This window comes from Copadichromis virginalis, linkage group LG5 (genome assembly GCF_057382275.1).
Source record: "Copadichromis virginalis isolate Kocher_CV1m ecotype Utaka linkage group LG5, C_Virginalis_male_GT1.1, whole genome shotgun sequence".
Lineage (NCBI taxonomy): Eukaryota > Metazoa > Chordata > Actinopteri > Cichliformes > Cichlidae > Copadichromis > Copadichromis virginalis.
In genome coordinates this window covers 8,303,241-8,319,866 of record NC_140622.1, presented here as the reverse complement: position 1 = coordinate 8,319,866, position 16,626 = coordinate 8,303,241, and the positions used below count along the sequence as shown (strand labels likewise).

The following is a 16,626-nucleotide window of genomic DNA, read 5'->3' as shown; positions in this document are numbered from 1 at the left end:
AATTAAGCATATTAGGTGATGTGCATCTCTGTAATGAGAAGGGGTGTGGTCTAATGACATCAACACCCTATATCAGGTGTGCATAATTATTAGGCAACGTCCTTTCCTTTGGCAAAATGGGTCAAAAGAAGGACTTGACAGGCTCAGAAAAGTCAAAAATAGTGAGATATCTAGCAGAGGGATGCAGCAGTCTCAAAATTGCAAAGCTTCTGAAGCGTGATCATCAAACAATCAAGCGTTTCATTCAAAATAGTCAACAGGGTCGCAAGAAGCGTGTGGAAAAACCAAGGCGCAAAATAACTGCCCATGAACTGAGAAAAGTCAAGCGTGCAGCTGCCAAGATGCCACTTGCCACCAGTTTGGCCATATTTCAGAGCTGCAACATCACTGGAGTGCCCAAAAGCATAAGGTGTGCAATACTCAGAGACATGGCCAAGGTAAGAAAGGCTGAAAGACGACCACCACTGAACAAGACACACTGTGGTTGCTGCTGCACGCAATGTTGATGGTGAACAGATCAAAACACTGACAGAATCCATGGATGGCAGGCTTTTGAGTGTCCTTGCAAAGAAAGGTGGCTATATTGGTCGCTGATTTGTTTTTGAATGTCAGAAATGTATATTTGTGAATGTGGAGATGTTATATTGGTTTCACTGGTAAAAATAAATAATTGAAATGGGTATATATTTGTTTTTTGTTAAGTTGCCTAATAATTATGCACAGTAATAGTCACCTGCACACACAGATATCCCCCTAAAATAGCTAAAACTAAAAACAAACTAAAAACTACTTCCAAAAACATTCAGCTTTGATATTAATGAGTTTTTTGGGTTCATTGAGAACATGGTTGTTGTTCAATAATAAAATTATTCCTCAAAAATACAACTTGCCTAATAATTCTGCACTCCCTGTATTTTCCACATAAAGATCCCTGATGTACTTCCAGCCTCTCTGCTTCCAGAATGAAACGACAAAACTGACAAAATGTTTAGTCATATACACTGAAAGTCATATATACGACAAAACAATGACAAAAACTGTTAGTAGATGATTTCTTAACTGAAGTAGGGATTTTGAGCAGAGCAGGCGATGTTATTTCATTCTTACTGGATTGATGTTCAGGACGCAGTCATGTGGAAGATGGACTTGACAAAAAAAGACAAAGAAAACTGGGGCTGACCCTTTTGACCCTGGTAGTTTTGGGATTTTGTGAATTAGTTTTAAAAATGTAAGCATTCGAAATACAATTAGGATGTCAGGGAAAGCTGCATAAAAATTATTTGCTCCGTTTAACAGCAATTGAGAAATGCTTTTCATAAGAGGGCTAATAACTCTGTCCTCATATGTACATGAGATCAGAGCGCAGGTGAATCAGACTGTGCGTTCAGCTCTGTCGGCACCTCAGATTTTCTTATAGGAAACAGACACGTTTCCTGGTAAAATCAGTATCAATGATGACTTGAGTTCCAGGAAATGCAGTTAAGATGAAATTAATCAATAACTACACAGAAAGGCATGTCATTGACATGAGGTTACCTATTTGAAACTCACACACTGATGTGAACTCATTTTTATGTTGTGCGGGTTAATCATTTGCACACAAAAAGTACAATAGAAAGTCTGGTCATTATGAGTGTGCAGTTATAACGTGAGATATGATTACATAAGCACAGGTTTCACCATCAGGTTAGCTGTGAGAAGGAGTGTGTTGAAATCAGCAAGTCATGCAGTACTGAAACTGCAATGATTTTTCACTTCTCATTGATTACCCTCCACATATCATCAAAGGTTTCTATTTCCTGCTGGCAGCTCCCAGCTTCATCGCCACCTCTTTACAAATGAGTCATTTTTAAAATGCAATGACAGGGCTCTTCGTTTCCTACAGACGCACATTAGCCATAATACAGGAAGTAAGGAGATTTAACTTGACTCAGTTGTGGATTGTGCACGTCTAGATATCTGTTTCTAATGTCACTTCCCTATTTGAGGGCGGTTGAGCAAAAAAATAAAACACATTTTACTGAAACTGCAAGTTGGTTGTTGCAAGACCCTCTGAGAAGAAAGTTAAAAAACTGAACAAAACAAACCCTACAAGACATTTTATCACTGTTAGGTTTATTTTGACCACTCTTGATGCATTAGATATACTATAAGTATATTTTGTGTTAAACCCTTATATGGGACAGCTAAACACACCCACATAGATGGTTTTTAACTTATTAAGAAGAGGGATGACATTAAAACACAAACACACAAAAGTGGCACTACAGTAAAAAGAAGCCCACTGATTACCACAGTATTAAAAGCAGCTGCCTTCTGTTGTGTAAGTCTCGCACATGCCTCCATAATAGCACTGACTCACTGGGCATGAACATGGCCTCTCTTGGGACATGCTATGGTGTCTGACATCAGGAAGTTGGCAGCTGAATCTTTGGGGCTTTTGAGATGCGAGGTGGAGCCTCAGGAGGCTTTATTTGGTTCCTTCCGAGAAGTTTTGGGCTCTTTTTTGTACCTTGGGCTGTTTCTGAGCAGCCTTTGTGCAAAGGACAGGTACGTTGCCATCATATATGAGCTGTTGTCACTGGAGAGTATAGGGTTACAGTCGAGGAAATAATCCTTCGATCCCCTGTTAAACTGTAAGTTTGGTCACTTACAAACAAATAAGCCTTTTGAGTAACAATCTCTTCACTTGTTAATGGCCTTTATTCTGTTGCAGACTGGAATACAGTGAGAGCCAAAATACCTACAAATATTAAAAGAAGCTTTAAAGAGACACAAAACCAATACAAAGACACGACACAGCCAAAATGGGATCCAGAACAAAGACAGCGATGATGTCTGCCCATAATGACACATCCAACAAGCCCAACAAGCACCAAAAAGACTTCACACACTACACAAAACTGCAACATATAAAACTACCACAAAGATACAAACAAGTACAAGCGATGAAAAACCAATTCAACCTAAAAAGAAAAGAGAAAACCCCACAAAAAGGTATCAAACAACTACAGAGAAATGCAAAAAGACATAGATGAAAAGCAAACTTAATAAAAGCAAACGCACAAAGAGTCACAAAACAACTACAAAAAAGATTTACGATACACACAAAAAGATGCAAAACTACCACAAAGATGCACAAAACCCCTTAAAAAGATGAAAAATGCTAGCAAGGGACACGAACCAACTACAAAGAGACGCTAAGCAACTTCAAAGACATATAAAGCACCCTCAGAGAATTGTAAACAAAAACAAACAGAGATGGAGTATACACAATACATTAAACAACTGCAAGCATCAAAAAACAGACACAAAAACAATTACAAAGGGATTTTAAACAACAAAGAAAGGTGGAATTTATTGTACGTCTTCAAAGATGTACAATAAATGTACACATAAGCACTACAAAGAGATGCAAAACAACTACAGAAATGGAATCGATCAACGAAAGGCACAAAGCGGCGTCACATAACTACAGAGAGATGCAAAATAACTTCGAAGGGGAAAAAATATCCATAAAAGAAACTATAAATACCCCATATAACTGTATGCTTATGTTTAATCAGTCACAAAAAAAGAGGCACAAATTGTCACAAAGATAAACAAAAGCTGTCTTTTAACTGATGGCTAATGTGTGCACTACACTGCCAATACAATGCAATTTCCATGGTATGATTTCAGTTCAGTACTGGGGTTGGAAACACCTTAAGTGAAACATTGAGTTAGTTTTGAAGTTGTTTAGAATTTGCTCCACTGATATCAGCTGAAGGTCAGTTTCTCAAAGCAGCACTGATGTGTAGACAGGTAACCTGAGCTAGTGGTAATGTCATACACTCCTTCTTTATTGCTTTACATGCACAAATAAACTGTTCCTAAAGTGAGCATGATTCAGGTAGAAGGAAGTCAGGGACATTTCAGCTCAGAAACCAACACCAGAAGCTTCACAGACCTTTAGAGAGGCCTCTGCCTTTGAGTGCTTTTGGCATAACAAACATCAGTGAATCACTGAGCTCACAACACTCCCTAAAACAAATGATTACCCGCCAAATAAAACTCATCAAAGCGCTCGTTGTCATGGCAGCCGTGCAGGTGACAGCGTTTTCAGATGTGAGCAGGTGAACCCAACAAAGGCTTCACACCAGCCTGGATGCTATTGATCACAACCGCCACTTGTGGAGGCTGAATAGTCCCACAGAAACCTGGAGGAAATGATGCTATTATCTCCCCGCGGCTCTCTGATGCAGGCCACATGAATAGGCTGACCACTTCAATGGGATGATGTTCATCTGGTGTACCTGTGTATATATGCAACACGCCAAACATCCGCCTCTGCTTACTTCAGCACCGAGACCACTGGAACTATGTGGTATGACATAAATAAATGGAAAACTGGACATTAACTCACAGAAAATATTTAATGAGTTCACTGCAAAAGAAAAATGTATAATTAACTGCATTTTTAAAACCATTATTATTAGCTTTACTATGTATTGCTACATTTTTGGAGTATTTACATAATTCATTCATTGCATTTTGACCACTATATGGTTTCCATGCAGGGTGAAACAAAGATGATTTAAGGGTGAAAGACTACATTCACCCTGGTTGGGGCTGGGTCTACTCTGGTGTAGCTGCCTGCCACCCTTGTGGCTGCTGGATGACCCCGGTCTTTTCTAGGTGGGTGCCACAATTGCCCCCTGCGGTGGGCTGTGGCTCCCCACACCTACTATTAAAAACTTAGATGGAGAAACCTTCTGAACACAAGCACACATGGTGTTTTTTCCCCAGCAGGTGATGAAGCAGATTTTCTGTTTTTTTCTCTCCATCCCTCTTCTTCTATTAACTTCCTCTCAAACTTCGTTCCTGTTCACCAGTCTTGACTGTTCTGATTCCAATAATGCAAAATGAAATAAATCAAATATGACTATTAGTTGGACCAGGATAGCAAAAGCTGCAATGGTCTAACGGCTGTAAAGTCTGTTAACTTATGGATACTTCTTAAAATCAAAATTGTGTTCTCTCTTTTTTGAGCAGAAGGAAAAAAGATGTTTGCTGATGGTACTGCCAGGCTAACATGCTTTTTTTTTTTTTAAATAATGACAAATTAAAAAGTGTGGTGTGCTACTGATCTAAAAGCAAAGTTTAACTACAATGCAAGAGATTTAAAGTCCCATTTTAACCAGTTCACACCATGTACACCAGTGTATTGCCAGTGTTGTGAATATCAGTCCAGTTAAATCCTATGACATTTACTAAGCAGCATATCCTTCAGCAGAAACACTATCAAGCACCGTATGACTAAGTAACTCGTACCTTTGTTTTGTTTTTACATTTATTACTCTTGAACTAAATGGAAATCTGTGAGCAGGCTCTGTGAGAATCCTGAAATCATTTCACACAAACTGGGTCACACAAGTCAAAGACAGATGAAACCTGAAGATAGACATGCCTTTATTTAACACTGAGTAGTCTCTACAAGTTCCACACAAACAAACAAGCCATTTATACAGATGAAATGTCGTCAACAGCAACGGGAGCGCCGTCTTCCAAACGACGCACGAGACAGCACAATGCAACAAGCAGTCATTAAATTACAAACTGAGCAAAAACACGACCAGAGCAATCCAGGTGGAAACTTGCCATTCGCTTATTTGAAACAGTCTCCAGGCTCTTGATGCATCACAGGTTTCTCTTGAAAACTCTGGTGCTTCCACAAAGCAAAGATAAATATTGACAAAGACATGTATATTCATATAAGTCAACTTATAAACCTGTACGAAGGATGTATGGAATGATGAAGGCATGGTGCTAACCTATGTACGCACCAGAATTGTGCATCCTTTCAAACGCTGGTAATGAGCCAATTTATAATAGATGAATCTGGGGGGTGGGGGGGTTGGACGAAGGGTTCGGGCCACCATCAGGTGCTTCTACAGAGGGACATCGATCCTTGCCCACCTAATTATTTGAGGTTACGGGTAAGGACGTCAAAAACAGCCCAAACACACACTCGGGAATGGTGTGTGTTTGGGCTTCTCCGAGAGTGACACGCTGGTGGGGCCCAATAGAAACATTAGCAGAGTAACCCCGCTGTTCAGCAGGCAGCTTTCACATCAGACTCCTTCAGCCAGAGCAGAAGACACGCAGATCTTCAGCCCTGACCATCTCCATTTACCTCGTAGCTCCCAGTCACACCGAGAGTTTTACGTTCAGGTGCTCCTGAGAAATAAATGCCCTGTAAAGGGAGGGGCTAGAGGTGAGGCTGAAGTTAAAGGTTGACTGGGAGTCAAGAGGAAAATGTTTAGTAGGGGAGTCTAATGTGAGAGCAGCCTGCTAAACATGCAGGGTTTAACCTCAGCAACCGGACTGTGTGATGTCTCCACCAGAGCTCCTGGTCACCTCCAGAGTGGTAAAGACCTAGAAGGTAAAGAGGACACAGGAACATAATTAACATCTTTAATGCCACAGGCATGTTCTCATTGGCTGAAAAGAAATTGTTCTTAGTTCCGTTTGTTTAGTCATCTACAGCCAAACATGAAACTTCACACCAGGCTGTCACATCAATGCACTGCGTTTGTTTCAGATGAACATATTTGGGCTAAACCGTCAGAAAATAGAAATACGATGTAAACCCATCAAACAAGAGGATCCTCAGCAGCCTAATGCACTGTCATTAGCACCAGCACGATTAACATAATGAATAATCATGTCCCCTAATTACACCAATTATTCCCAAGCATGCATCACCACACACACACACACACACACACACACACACACACACACACACACACACACACACACACACACACACACACACACACACACACACACAATATTCAAACAATTCAGACACTGATTGTTTAAGTTCTACACACGATGAATATCCTGTTCCAGCCCAAGATAAAAGTGTGAGACCACTAAAGAGACAGCAAGCACTTTAAACAAGCCGTCTATGGCTGCTCTTTGGACCTGGTGTCTTATCCTGGCCGTCTGATAAGACAACTGCAGACATACACAGCTTTCTTTCTGCCTTCAGCATATTTGCTGTGCAGTTTGTGTGCTAAAGGCAGCTCCAGTGTCATTTCCTGTTCTTACTGGCTTGATGAAAGTACTATTGCAACATGCTGTGGAAATTAACAGTTATTAGCTGTCATACTGGACCTGGAGTGGTTTGACACTGAACTGTGCGGTCTGCCTCAATGAAAAACTGATTCATTTTACCGTCATTAAAACTTTGTTGAAATTATAGAGAACAGAAGGAACTGAAAACACTATGAAACGTTCATGACTCAAAACCGTGGAAAATAACTAAATAAAACAAAAAGGGGGAGAGGGCGGGAGACAGAGAGAGACAGGAGAAGAGAAAAAAAAAAAACCCCACACCATTGACCTTTAGGTCAAGGTCACTGAGATTTAAACTTCAAGATTTTTAGTAGATATACTTGTGGTATCAATTTAAAAATCCTGTGTCGCCTTGTTCTCATATTCAGTTTGGTGTCCATGCCACCTGCCAACCCGGCAGGGTGGCGATAACTTTTACAGATGGCCCGGTTTGGACCGATTCTCGGATGCTGGCTACGTGTCTCCCCCCCCCAAAAAAAACAAACCCCATCCTAAATACATAAACGCAGGATCTAAGGCAGTCCACTAATACAGGAAGATACCCAAGTAAATAAAGTGGCAGCATTGTCTTTTTACCTCAGCACAGGTTGGGTGGATGCCAATGGTGGTGTCCAACTGTTCTTTGGTGACGCCACACTTCATGGCTGCACCGAAGCCCTGCGTCACCTCTCCTGCATTTGGTCCTAGGTAGTGGAAACCTATGACTCGATCCTGCAGTGTGGCATTAAAAAACAAAAACAAAAAACAAATCAGGAGCTCAGGCTGGTGGCTGCCACAGATTCAGGCACATTTGTCGGTTGCATTTTAGTTGCTCTGATCTTACGTTGTCTAGTTTGTTGCAGATGATCTTGGCGTAGCATTTGTTGTTGTCCCTGCCGGGCACGGTGAACTCCAGAGGCCAAAAGAGACTGTGATACACCTGAACATGAGACCAGAAACACATGAATGTAAAAGCTTCAAAACAAACGCAGTTCTGCGGTCCAACGTCAGCTCGCATTCACAGATGTACTGAAGAGTTTGTATGCCTGGAATAAAACACTAAACGCATGCATTTGCTTGATGGCAACCTGTGACAACCAAGTAAGTTAGAGACAGTTTCATTCAATGTGAAAGCAGCGACCAGAACGCACAGTCAGCCGAGCCTCGTCTGTCATCAACAATTCAGCTGTTACCTCGAGGTTTTCCTCGCCGTAAAGCTCGATGGCTTTCTCCTCTGGCAGACCGCAGGAACCATACTCAAGCGGGGTGAAGACTGTGGTGGGAACATTGATGTAGTCACACTGCAAAAAACAGCATTTGGTTAGTGATTAACAAAATCTTGTTATGGAACACCAGATTCATCATCTGGAGCACAAAACACTCTGACCTTCTTTATGTCCTTCCCTTTCAATGGCTTACTTCAGATTTTAACACTATACCTCTTTAAAATAAGATTAGTCTTAATGGCACCTTAACATTCAGTTTCCATCCTACGAAACAGGTCTTTATGCACCTTAAATAGGTACTAAGAGACTGTTCAGACACTTTATGTCTGGTAGTATTGAGTTGGTTGTAGTTTAATGGACAAATAGATTTTAGAATGACAGTCAGAAATCATGACACAGTCACGTTGTACTTACTTTGACCGTTGATCCTCCGTAGAGGCGTCGGGCCAGCAGCTTGCCAGCCTGGATGGCTACAGGTGTCAGCTCCCACTTGCCTTCCAGAATGTCGCCAATAGCATGGATGTGGGGCACGTTGGTCTGCTCTTCATCATTCACAGGAATCTTTCCATTCCTGCAGGATGGGATCATCGAGCATACATTTAAGACTTTTATCCCGTTTTGTGACTTCAAATTAAATATCCGAGTGTTGAAGTTCAAAGTTAAGTGGGTGTAACAATAATAGAAAATTACACAATTTTAACTGTGAATAACAGATATTTTCTTTATAATAAATCTTTACAATAAGCCTGACATTGTGTAGATGGCGAAAGCACCAAAAAGAGTTATACACTCAGCAAAAAGCCTGCAGGAAACAAGGTTAAAGAGCACCACACAGATAAACGTTTGTGTGTCAGTGACAAAGCAGAAATGGATAACTGGCTATGTGGTCATTCATACTTAGCAAAAAGGAGAAGCACACTTGTAGTAGTATCCAAATCGATCTGCGCTGCGCAGGAGCAGAACAGCCACAGGCCCCTGAGCACAGAAGCCCTCTGGCTAACGCTGGGCTTCAACTAAAAATTGCTATGGTCATGAGACTCAGAACACTCTTTAAAGCTGGTCTCATGCCGTCTTAATCCCTACAGGCCTCACAACACAGGCTCAGCCATTCAGTTATTCACACAAGAGTGGAAAGAAAGCCTTATAGAAAACACTGCATTTCTATGCTGGTATCAACAGCATCAATAATGACCTGCAGGAGGTGTCAGTCTGTAAGAATGTTTTTCCAAACCTAATTTTATACTTTTACTCTTTCAAAAACAAACAAACAAACAAACAAACAAGCGAACTCAGAACAGAAAGCCTTTTTTAAAATATAGATACTTCCTTTGTTCTGTCACTTAATACCAATGTGATTTACAGCAGTGTTCTCATCTTACCCACAAGCCACCCCTCACCTCCCCACCAAATTCCCCCAACACTCACACCAGGCAGAGAGCCCTGAGCAGCAAGAACTGCTGAATCACTGTGACTGTACTGCGAGTATTAAAGGGACAGGGGAACACACGTACAAGCACTCTGAGAGCAAATCAAGCCAGCTCACCCTGGGCGGTGTTTACTTTTAATTGTATTTTCTGTATATTCACTGTGTTTTCTCTGGTCTTCAAGAAGTTTGCAGTGGACTAAAATATTATACTACAGTATATTTCTATCTCATTCCAAGAAACACATTTTGGGGCCAATTGGACAGAAAGACAGATGTGAAATGTAAATGTGAGGTCAAAGGTCAAGTCTCACATGATATTTGGATGCAGACTTTAAAAATAGTTTTAAAGATGACATTTTATGAAAGTTTGATCTCATTTGACCTTGAAGGAGAGGCCAGAGGTCAAATGTGACAGGCTAATACCATATAAAGATTTTAAAATTTCCACGTGTTGGCAATACACACCAGATTGTCACAATCATAGTTTCTCAGACCACGACCCCACTCTACATGCCTACAGAAGCCACAAAAAAGTTTGACCTATCAAGTTTAATGATGATTTAATGACACGTGCAAATACACCCGAAACATGGCCTCCTCGGCAGTAACAACATACTGAACTTACTTTGGGTTGACTTTGACTCCTGCCTTATCCAGGCCGAGCTTGTCTGTGCATGCGTCTCGGCCCACTGCGATCAACACCTGAAGAACAAAAACCCCAGCTTGTTAGCTTTAATGCAGTGTGATATTAATCCTTTGTCATTGCCAATTGTTCCAGAGACATGGCATCTTCTCAACACTAACATGACAGCTGATGATTACATGGCAGTATCTCAACATATCACAGATTATGTAAAATCATCATATCTTTGGTTTAGTTAAACTGTAAAAATGGGGGTTTAAAAAAAAAAGAAAAAGAGAGAAAAGTACCCTAAACACTACGGAGCGCGATTAATATTAAAGTGACCACAGAATAGTGATTATTGCAACACTAAATGTAGTTTCTTTCACAGAAATAAGCTGTGAGAGAAACCGTTTACTCTTTTGGCGGAAATACATGACGACGGAGCAGAGAGAGGGGTGAAGGAAAACCGAAGCGATACATACAGTGTTGTACTCCCCCTCGATGATCTCGTCGGTTTCTGTGGACTTGGCGGTCACCTTCAGCCTGCCAGGAGTTCCTGCTTCAAGCTCCTCTATCTGACACATAATTTAAGAGAAAAGGCTTAAAACATCATTCATCTATATGCTGATCAGAGTCTGACCACCTCCTGCGTTCACTATAAATCAAAGGCTTTTAATGTTGACCTATTAAGCACATGACCTGACAACATTAAAGATTACAGCTATTACCATTGCATGTAGGCATACTCCGAGATCAATAAGCTAAATCACAAACAGCAGGTTGTGTTCACGCTCACCTTTGTGGGTACATATTTACGGAGGAACTTGACACCGTGCCCCTCCATGTGTTCACCAGCGCGGTTGGCCATGTCCTGGTCGAAGCCCCTCAGCAGGATGGACCGTACCATGACGGTGACGTCGAGCCCGAGGCCGGCCAGAAAGCCGCCACACTCCAAAGCCACATAGGACGCTCCGATCACCAGAGTTTTCCCCGGGCAGTAAGGCAATGAGAAGAGGTCATCACTGTGAAAACAAAACAAACAAACAAAAACAAGGTGAGGTTAAAGCAGGTTTTTGTGCAGCTAGTTTTGCATACAAAGAATTTAGCAGGTGTGACACTTGCTTCTGCTGATCTAGACCTTCAGGATATTTTTTCTTTTTACCTCACAGGGTGTGGAGAGATGCTGTCTAATACTTATTTAAAGCCTTGAGCCACACTGTGGATTATTTAATAGAACAAGGTTCATGATGTTGCTCAGTGCTGCCCTGCACTCTGCTCCTACAAGCTGGTCACTCAAAATTTTAAATTCATTTCTTTTTTTCAAAGATTTTCAAATAATTAAATATTTCATGTCACAACAAATAAATCCAACCATATCCCGTATTACTGCTTATCCTGTTTTCAGGTGTGAGCTATAGGATGTGTAGCTTAATTTCAGTAGCTGACAACAAAAGTACCAAATCTGGCTGACTGTCCAACAACAGCTGTGAGATCCGAAGAGAATCCCCGAATAAACCCTACCAAGCCCAGGCTTGTTTCTTACATTGTTCAGACAGCTCTGGTTTAAGACCTTGTGGAATAAATGAGCCTCTCTGCCAAGACAGGAGCATAATCGTCAAAGACACCTGAGGATAATCTCACGTCAGCATTCGCAGAGCAGGCAGACAGACGGCTGCTCTGAGGCACAACAACCTGCTGGATCACTAAAGGGCAGGTTTGTTTTCAGAGATCACACCTTAAGGAAGTGACACTTATTTCAGCCATGAACCCATCCACTGGTCTAAAAAGGAGCTCTGGGTGGAGCTTCAGTCACTCACACACATTATAACATAAATTGTCAGATTCTGTGTACTCTGCACGGTGCTGTCACCTGGTGATGCAATACTCCTTGTCTCCGGGAATGCCCAGGTAACGTGGCCTCTCACCCGTAGCCAAAACAAACTTGGCTCCTGTGTAGAACGTCTCCTTCCCTCGTTTGTTTGTAGCCTGTCAGGAAACACAAACAGATATTTTGACACACATGCAACATAACAGGAAGCTTTTTCAATGTAGTGGATGTTTCTGAAACATCTGCTTTTTGTGCAACTAGTGAGGTGATTGCAACGACAGCAACAACTTCTAAACACCGATAAGTATTTTTGAAAAGCCTGTTTAGGACACAAAAATAACAGTTAATTCAACAGGATGATTTCAAAGCTGACAGCTTATACAGATTAGTAACAGGTTGCGAGATGGTAACATGAGCAAGCAGAGAACGAAGACTTTATTAAGTTATGAAACGACTAAACCTCTGCATGACTTTATTGAAGATTCATTTTCATTGAAAGCAGTCGGTTACCTTGATTTTGTGTGGTTCCACAAACTCTGCATAGGCATTGACATAGTTGACATTCTTGTCCCTCAGTGATACCCTGTAGCCCCAGTTCAGGGAGCCAATGTAGTTGTTAACAGCAGTCTTCATCGTGTCCCAGTTGTGTTTCACTGAAGACAGAAACAGACACTCATCAGTAGAAGCAGTTGAAAGACTACGGGGTGCCTCCTAAATGGGCTCGCCTCCGATTTACCACGGCAAGCTGGTGTGATGTCACCCCTGCGTGACCTCCTGGGTCGGTCCCCTGAGCCCTCACCTGTCTCATCAAACTCCCAGCCGAACTTGCGCGCGTCCTGCATGGCCGTGGACAGCAAGGCCGTCTGGTGCATCAGCTTCTTGGGAATGCAGCCTACGTTCACACACGTTCCTCCAAGACCTGATCGTCACAGCCAGAGCACAGCAAAACTGTCGTTTAGCAGCCACTACAGATCCAGACAAACCCTGCGTCAAAAGTCTTACTAAAAGGAAGTATCATACCCCAAGTGGTTCCTTTTGGTGTGGGCACAACGTAGTCCAACACCATGACCTTCTTCCCCAGTGCAGCAGCTTCCTGTTGTTAAAAGATTATATCTTACTGCTGTGTTGCACAGTTTTATGGAGCAAACAGAAGTGGTGTAAGTGAATTACATCATCAGCAATAGTTTCACACTAGTTCTGAGAAATCACCAACCACCACAGATCAAGAACCACCTTGCACTATATTTCATTATGATAACACATTTTAGCCTTTCACAGGTTTCTGTTTTCCTGTCATTTACACTAGTACTCTAGTTTCTGTCCTGTGCCCTGTTTATCATACAAGTGTGTGAAAATCTCACTAACAATCCTCCCAAAGACAAAAGCCTGCAAATGTCTGAAATTCTGCCAGTGACCAAAGTTACAGCTGCACCCCCACACAAGTACAAAAGCACGGCTGTCTGTGGGATCCCCAGTTCACACAAAGCAGTCAAATCAGAGCTAAATACTGAATTCTGACATCACCTTCGAGCAGGCCAAGCCTCCAGAGCCGCCTCCGATGACGATCAGGTCGTAGTCGTAGTCTTCATTATCGCCGTTAAGCAGCTGCTGCAGGCTGCCGTCTTTATGGGCCTGACACAAACAGCAACACAACGTTTGTTACTGTAGCACTTAGCAATGCTAATCATTTCAAACAAAAACAAACAAACAAAGGGTACACTGAGCTTTTTCATACTAGGTGTTGCTATTAACAGATATCCCAGTCCAAGTCAGATATTAGCACTGCCACCCATTATCTGACGTGGATTCGTATCAGCAGTGTGTTAAGCGAGAGGTAAATTTTGCCATTCAAGTCTCCAGGGGATGCTACCGGTCGGGATAATATTAACAAGTAACTAGGTCTACAAAGATTAGCTGCAGCCATTTTACTGAATGTTTCTGAATATTTTCATTAAAGATTTTAAACAGTGGTGTTTTTTTTCTATTTCTTTTTCCTGCAGCTGTATGAAGTGTATGAGACGACATAGCCCACCCTGTTCATGCACCCCTGATGGAATAATCACCATAAACCTTTTTCTTTTTTACATTTTCAATGAGTTTCTCACAGCTTGGCTTAGTGGCATCATACACTGACAACCACATGGTTTGTTTTCACCTCTTTCCAGTTGTGACAAAAACAACCAACCCATTTCTGTTATGAGAAGAGGCAAGTTACAAGAAAAAACAAGTTACATCTGAGCTGCAAGACGACTTTCATTGCTTACCTGTAATGTTTTGTCACAGCCACCGATGTGCTTCTTGTTGATGAAAACGTTAGGAACCGTTTTCTGTCCGGTCATCTCAAGCAGCATCTCCTGGTAGCTTGTCCCATTATCTGAAGGGGGGGGCAAGTTTTTCACATGCTGAAACTTAGCCATGCATTGTGCGTTTATACCATCTTTGATGTGCAAATGAAATACAAATAACAAAAGGGAAGGGTAAACCTGGAATGTGTACTGCTGTAATAAACACTTTCCTTAGCTGATCCTGTGCTGACTTTTACTGCACGTTATGATCAATTATAGCCTCTGGTAATTAAGTTTGTTAGGTTTTCCACTGACTAACGTTTAACATCCACCACGTGCAACCCACCTCTAGCATTAAACCTTGGTAATTAACTCAGCAAGACAGGAGCAGTGAGGTACGAGTGCACTGAGATAATGGCACAGGGCCATCTTCGGTGAATGACTCAGCACATTTTGTGCTTTTGCAAAGACAGCCCAGACCGTGAACCAGTATAGGACAACGTTTCCGATATGTGAACAGAAAACCGAATTAACTACTGTAAAAATTTTATATTAAATTAGGGGCTTTGAAACTGACAGAACAAAGCAAAATGTACATTAAACAGGAAGAGGCTTTCAACAGACAAACTAGAAACATGGGCCTTAAACAAGCAGCTGGACTGTCATGAGTGAATTATTAAAAACCTACACTAAAATGTTAGCATAGCTAATAAAGCAAACAATAAACATGTATTGCTTTAGTTATACCAGGTCACAGACAAAGATGGTCACTCCCCTGTTTATACCTGCCTCTTTGTAACTTATTTGCTGTAAGAAGTGAAACATTTGTTTTGCTCAAAGTAATCTGCAGTTTTAAGCCTTTAAATGGAAAACTTGATACAACACTATAGCTAACTATAAAGCACTTACTTTACAATACTCCCAGCTGTTTTTTATAGTCATTCGCGATCTGAATAATACACATAAAGCTACTTATGGGCAGCCACGGAGTGTAACAGCTGCTGACAAACACATTAAATATCCCTCACAGCGGCTATCAGTTACCTCACAATGCTCGTCTTACCCATAAGATCCAGCTCCACCACATTGCACTCGACTTGCAGTTCTTTGAACAAGTCTTTCACCTGAAAACACAAATAAGGTAAAAGATTAATCCTACATCAAACGCACACAAACTTGTCCACACGTTAGAACATTTCATGCTAACAAATATGTCATCTTGTAACTGTCAGGTAAGCCTTTGTGTCCAGGTTATGGCGGCAGAAGGCAGCATTTTAAAAATGGGAGAAAAGTATGAGTTTTAAATAAATTAGCGCAGCTTTTTAAATACAGTGCGTTCAGAATTTACAGCACATTGTAGCGAATCACTAGCAGAGTTAACTAAGAACAATACGATATGTAAAGCTGACTTTTCAAGGAGCTCGTTCAGAGGCGGCTAAAGCGTCCCAGGCTTAAATATATAACACTGGATATTTATCTTCCGCCATTGTTGACCTAACGTAAATTACATTAAAGGCTATGCTGTTCGGTTTTGTTTTTGTCATTTAGCGAGCTTATGCGTAATAGTAAAGTTCTAGCCACCAAAGTTGATGACTGTACTAACGCAGCAAGGCCAAACCAGCAATTAGACCAAGCCCGTGTACTTCGCGGGAGAAGGTGGAAGTTTCTGACCGGCGCGGAGCCTCTACCGCCTACGACAAACTAAACGCCTTACCTTTACACAAAATGGGCAGTAGCTTTTGCTGAACACAATCACTTGATTGGAGTCGATAAGCGCTTGTATCTGAGATTTGAGTTCCTTCTTCCCACTGTCATTTTCGACGGGAGGCATTTTCGGATATTTCCGTCTGCCTGAGCAGGGCAAGCTTAGGTAGACGGCTGGCTACGGCTGGTGAAAAAAAAACGAACAAATCGCCTCTCTCTGTACAAACTCGAGAACAGATCTAAATCTCTTGAGTCTGTTTCCCAGAGAAAGTACTTCTAAAAAATATACTCGAGCCGCGGGTCTATCCCGGATCTACTCCCTTTGCTGTCAGCAGCTAGTCTACCAACCGCGCCAAACGTCTTTTACTATTTCTTGTCTCGTTACGGTGGGTGCGCTCGATCTGAGTCACCGCGCTCACCGTGAGCTC

General features: G+C 41.7%; 1 protein-coding gene across 1 annotated transcript; it reads right to left on the bottom strand.

The window, feature by feature from the left end:
- Positions 1–5,434: 5,434 nt before the first annotated feature.
- txnrd3 (thioredoxin reductase 3) lies at positions 5,435–16,594 on the bottom strand. The gene is made up of 16 exons (XM_085455718.1): positions 16,209–16,594; positions 15,558–15,618; positions 14,474–14,583; positions 13,734–13,841; positions 13,230–13,302; positions 13,009–13,128; positions 12,720–12,862; positions 12,252–12,367; positions 11,178–11,403; positions 10,864–10,956; positions 10,382–10,458; positions 8,745–8,901; positions 8,298–8,405; positions 7,949–8,044; positions 7,702–7,836; positions 5,435–6,417 (listed from the first exon to the last, which is right to left on the bottom strand). The coding sequence occupies exons 1-16, from the start codon at positions 16,323–16,325 to the stop codon at positions 6,349–6,351; spliced, it is 1,809 nt and encodes a 602-aa protein (XP_085311844.1). The 5' UTR covers positions 16,326–16,594; the 3' UTR covers positions 5,435–6,348.
- Positions 16,595–16,626: the final 32 nt, after the last annotated feature.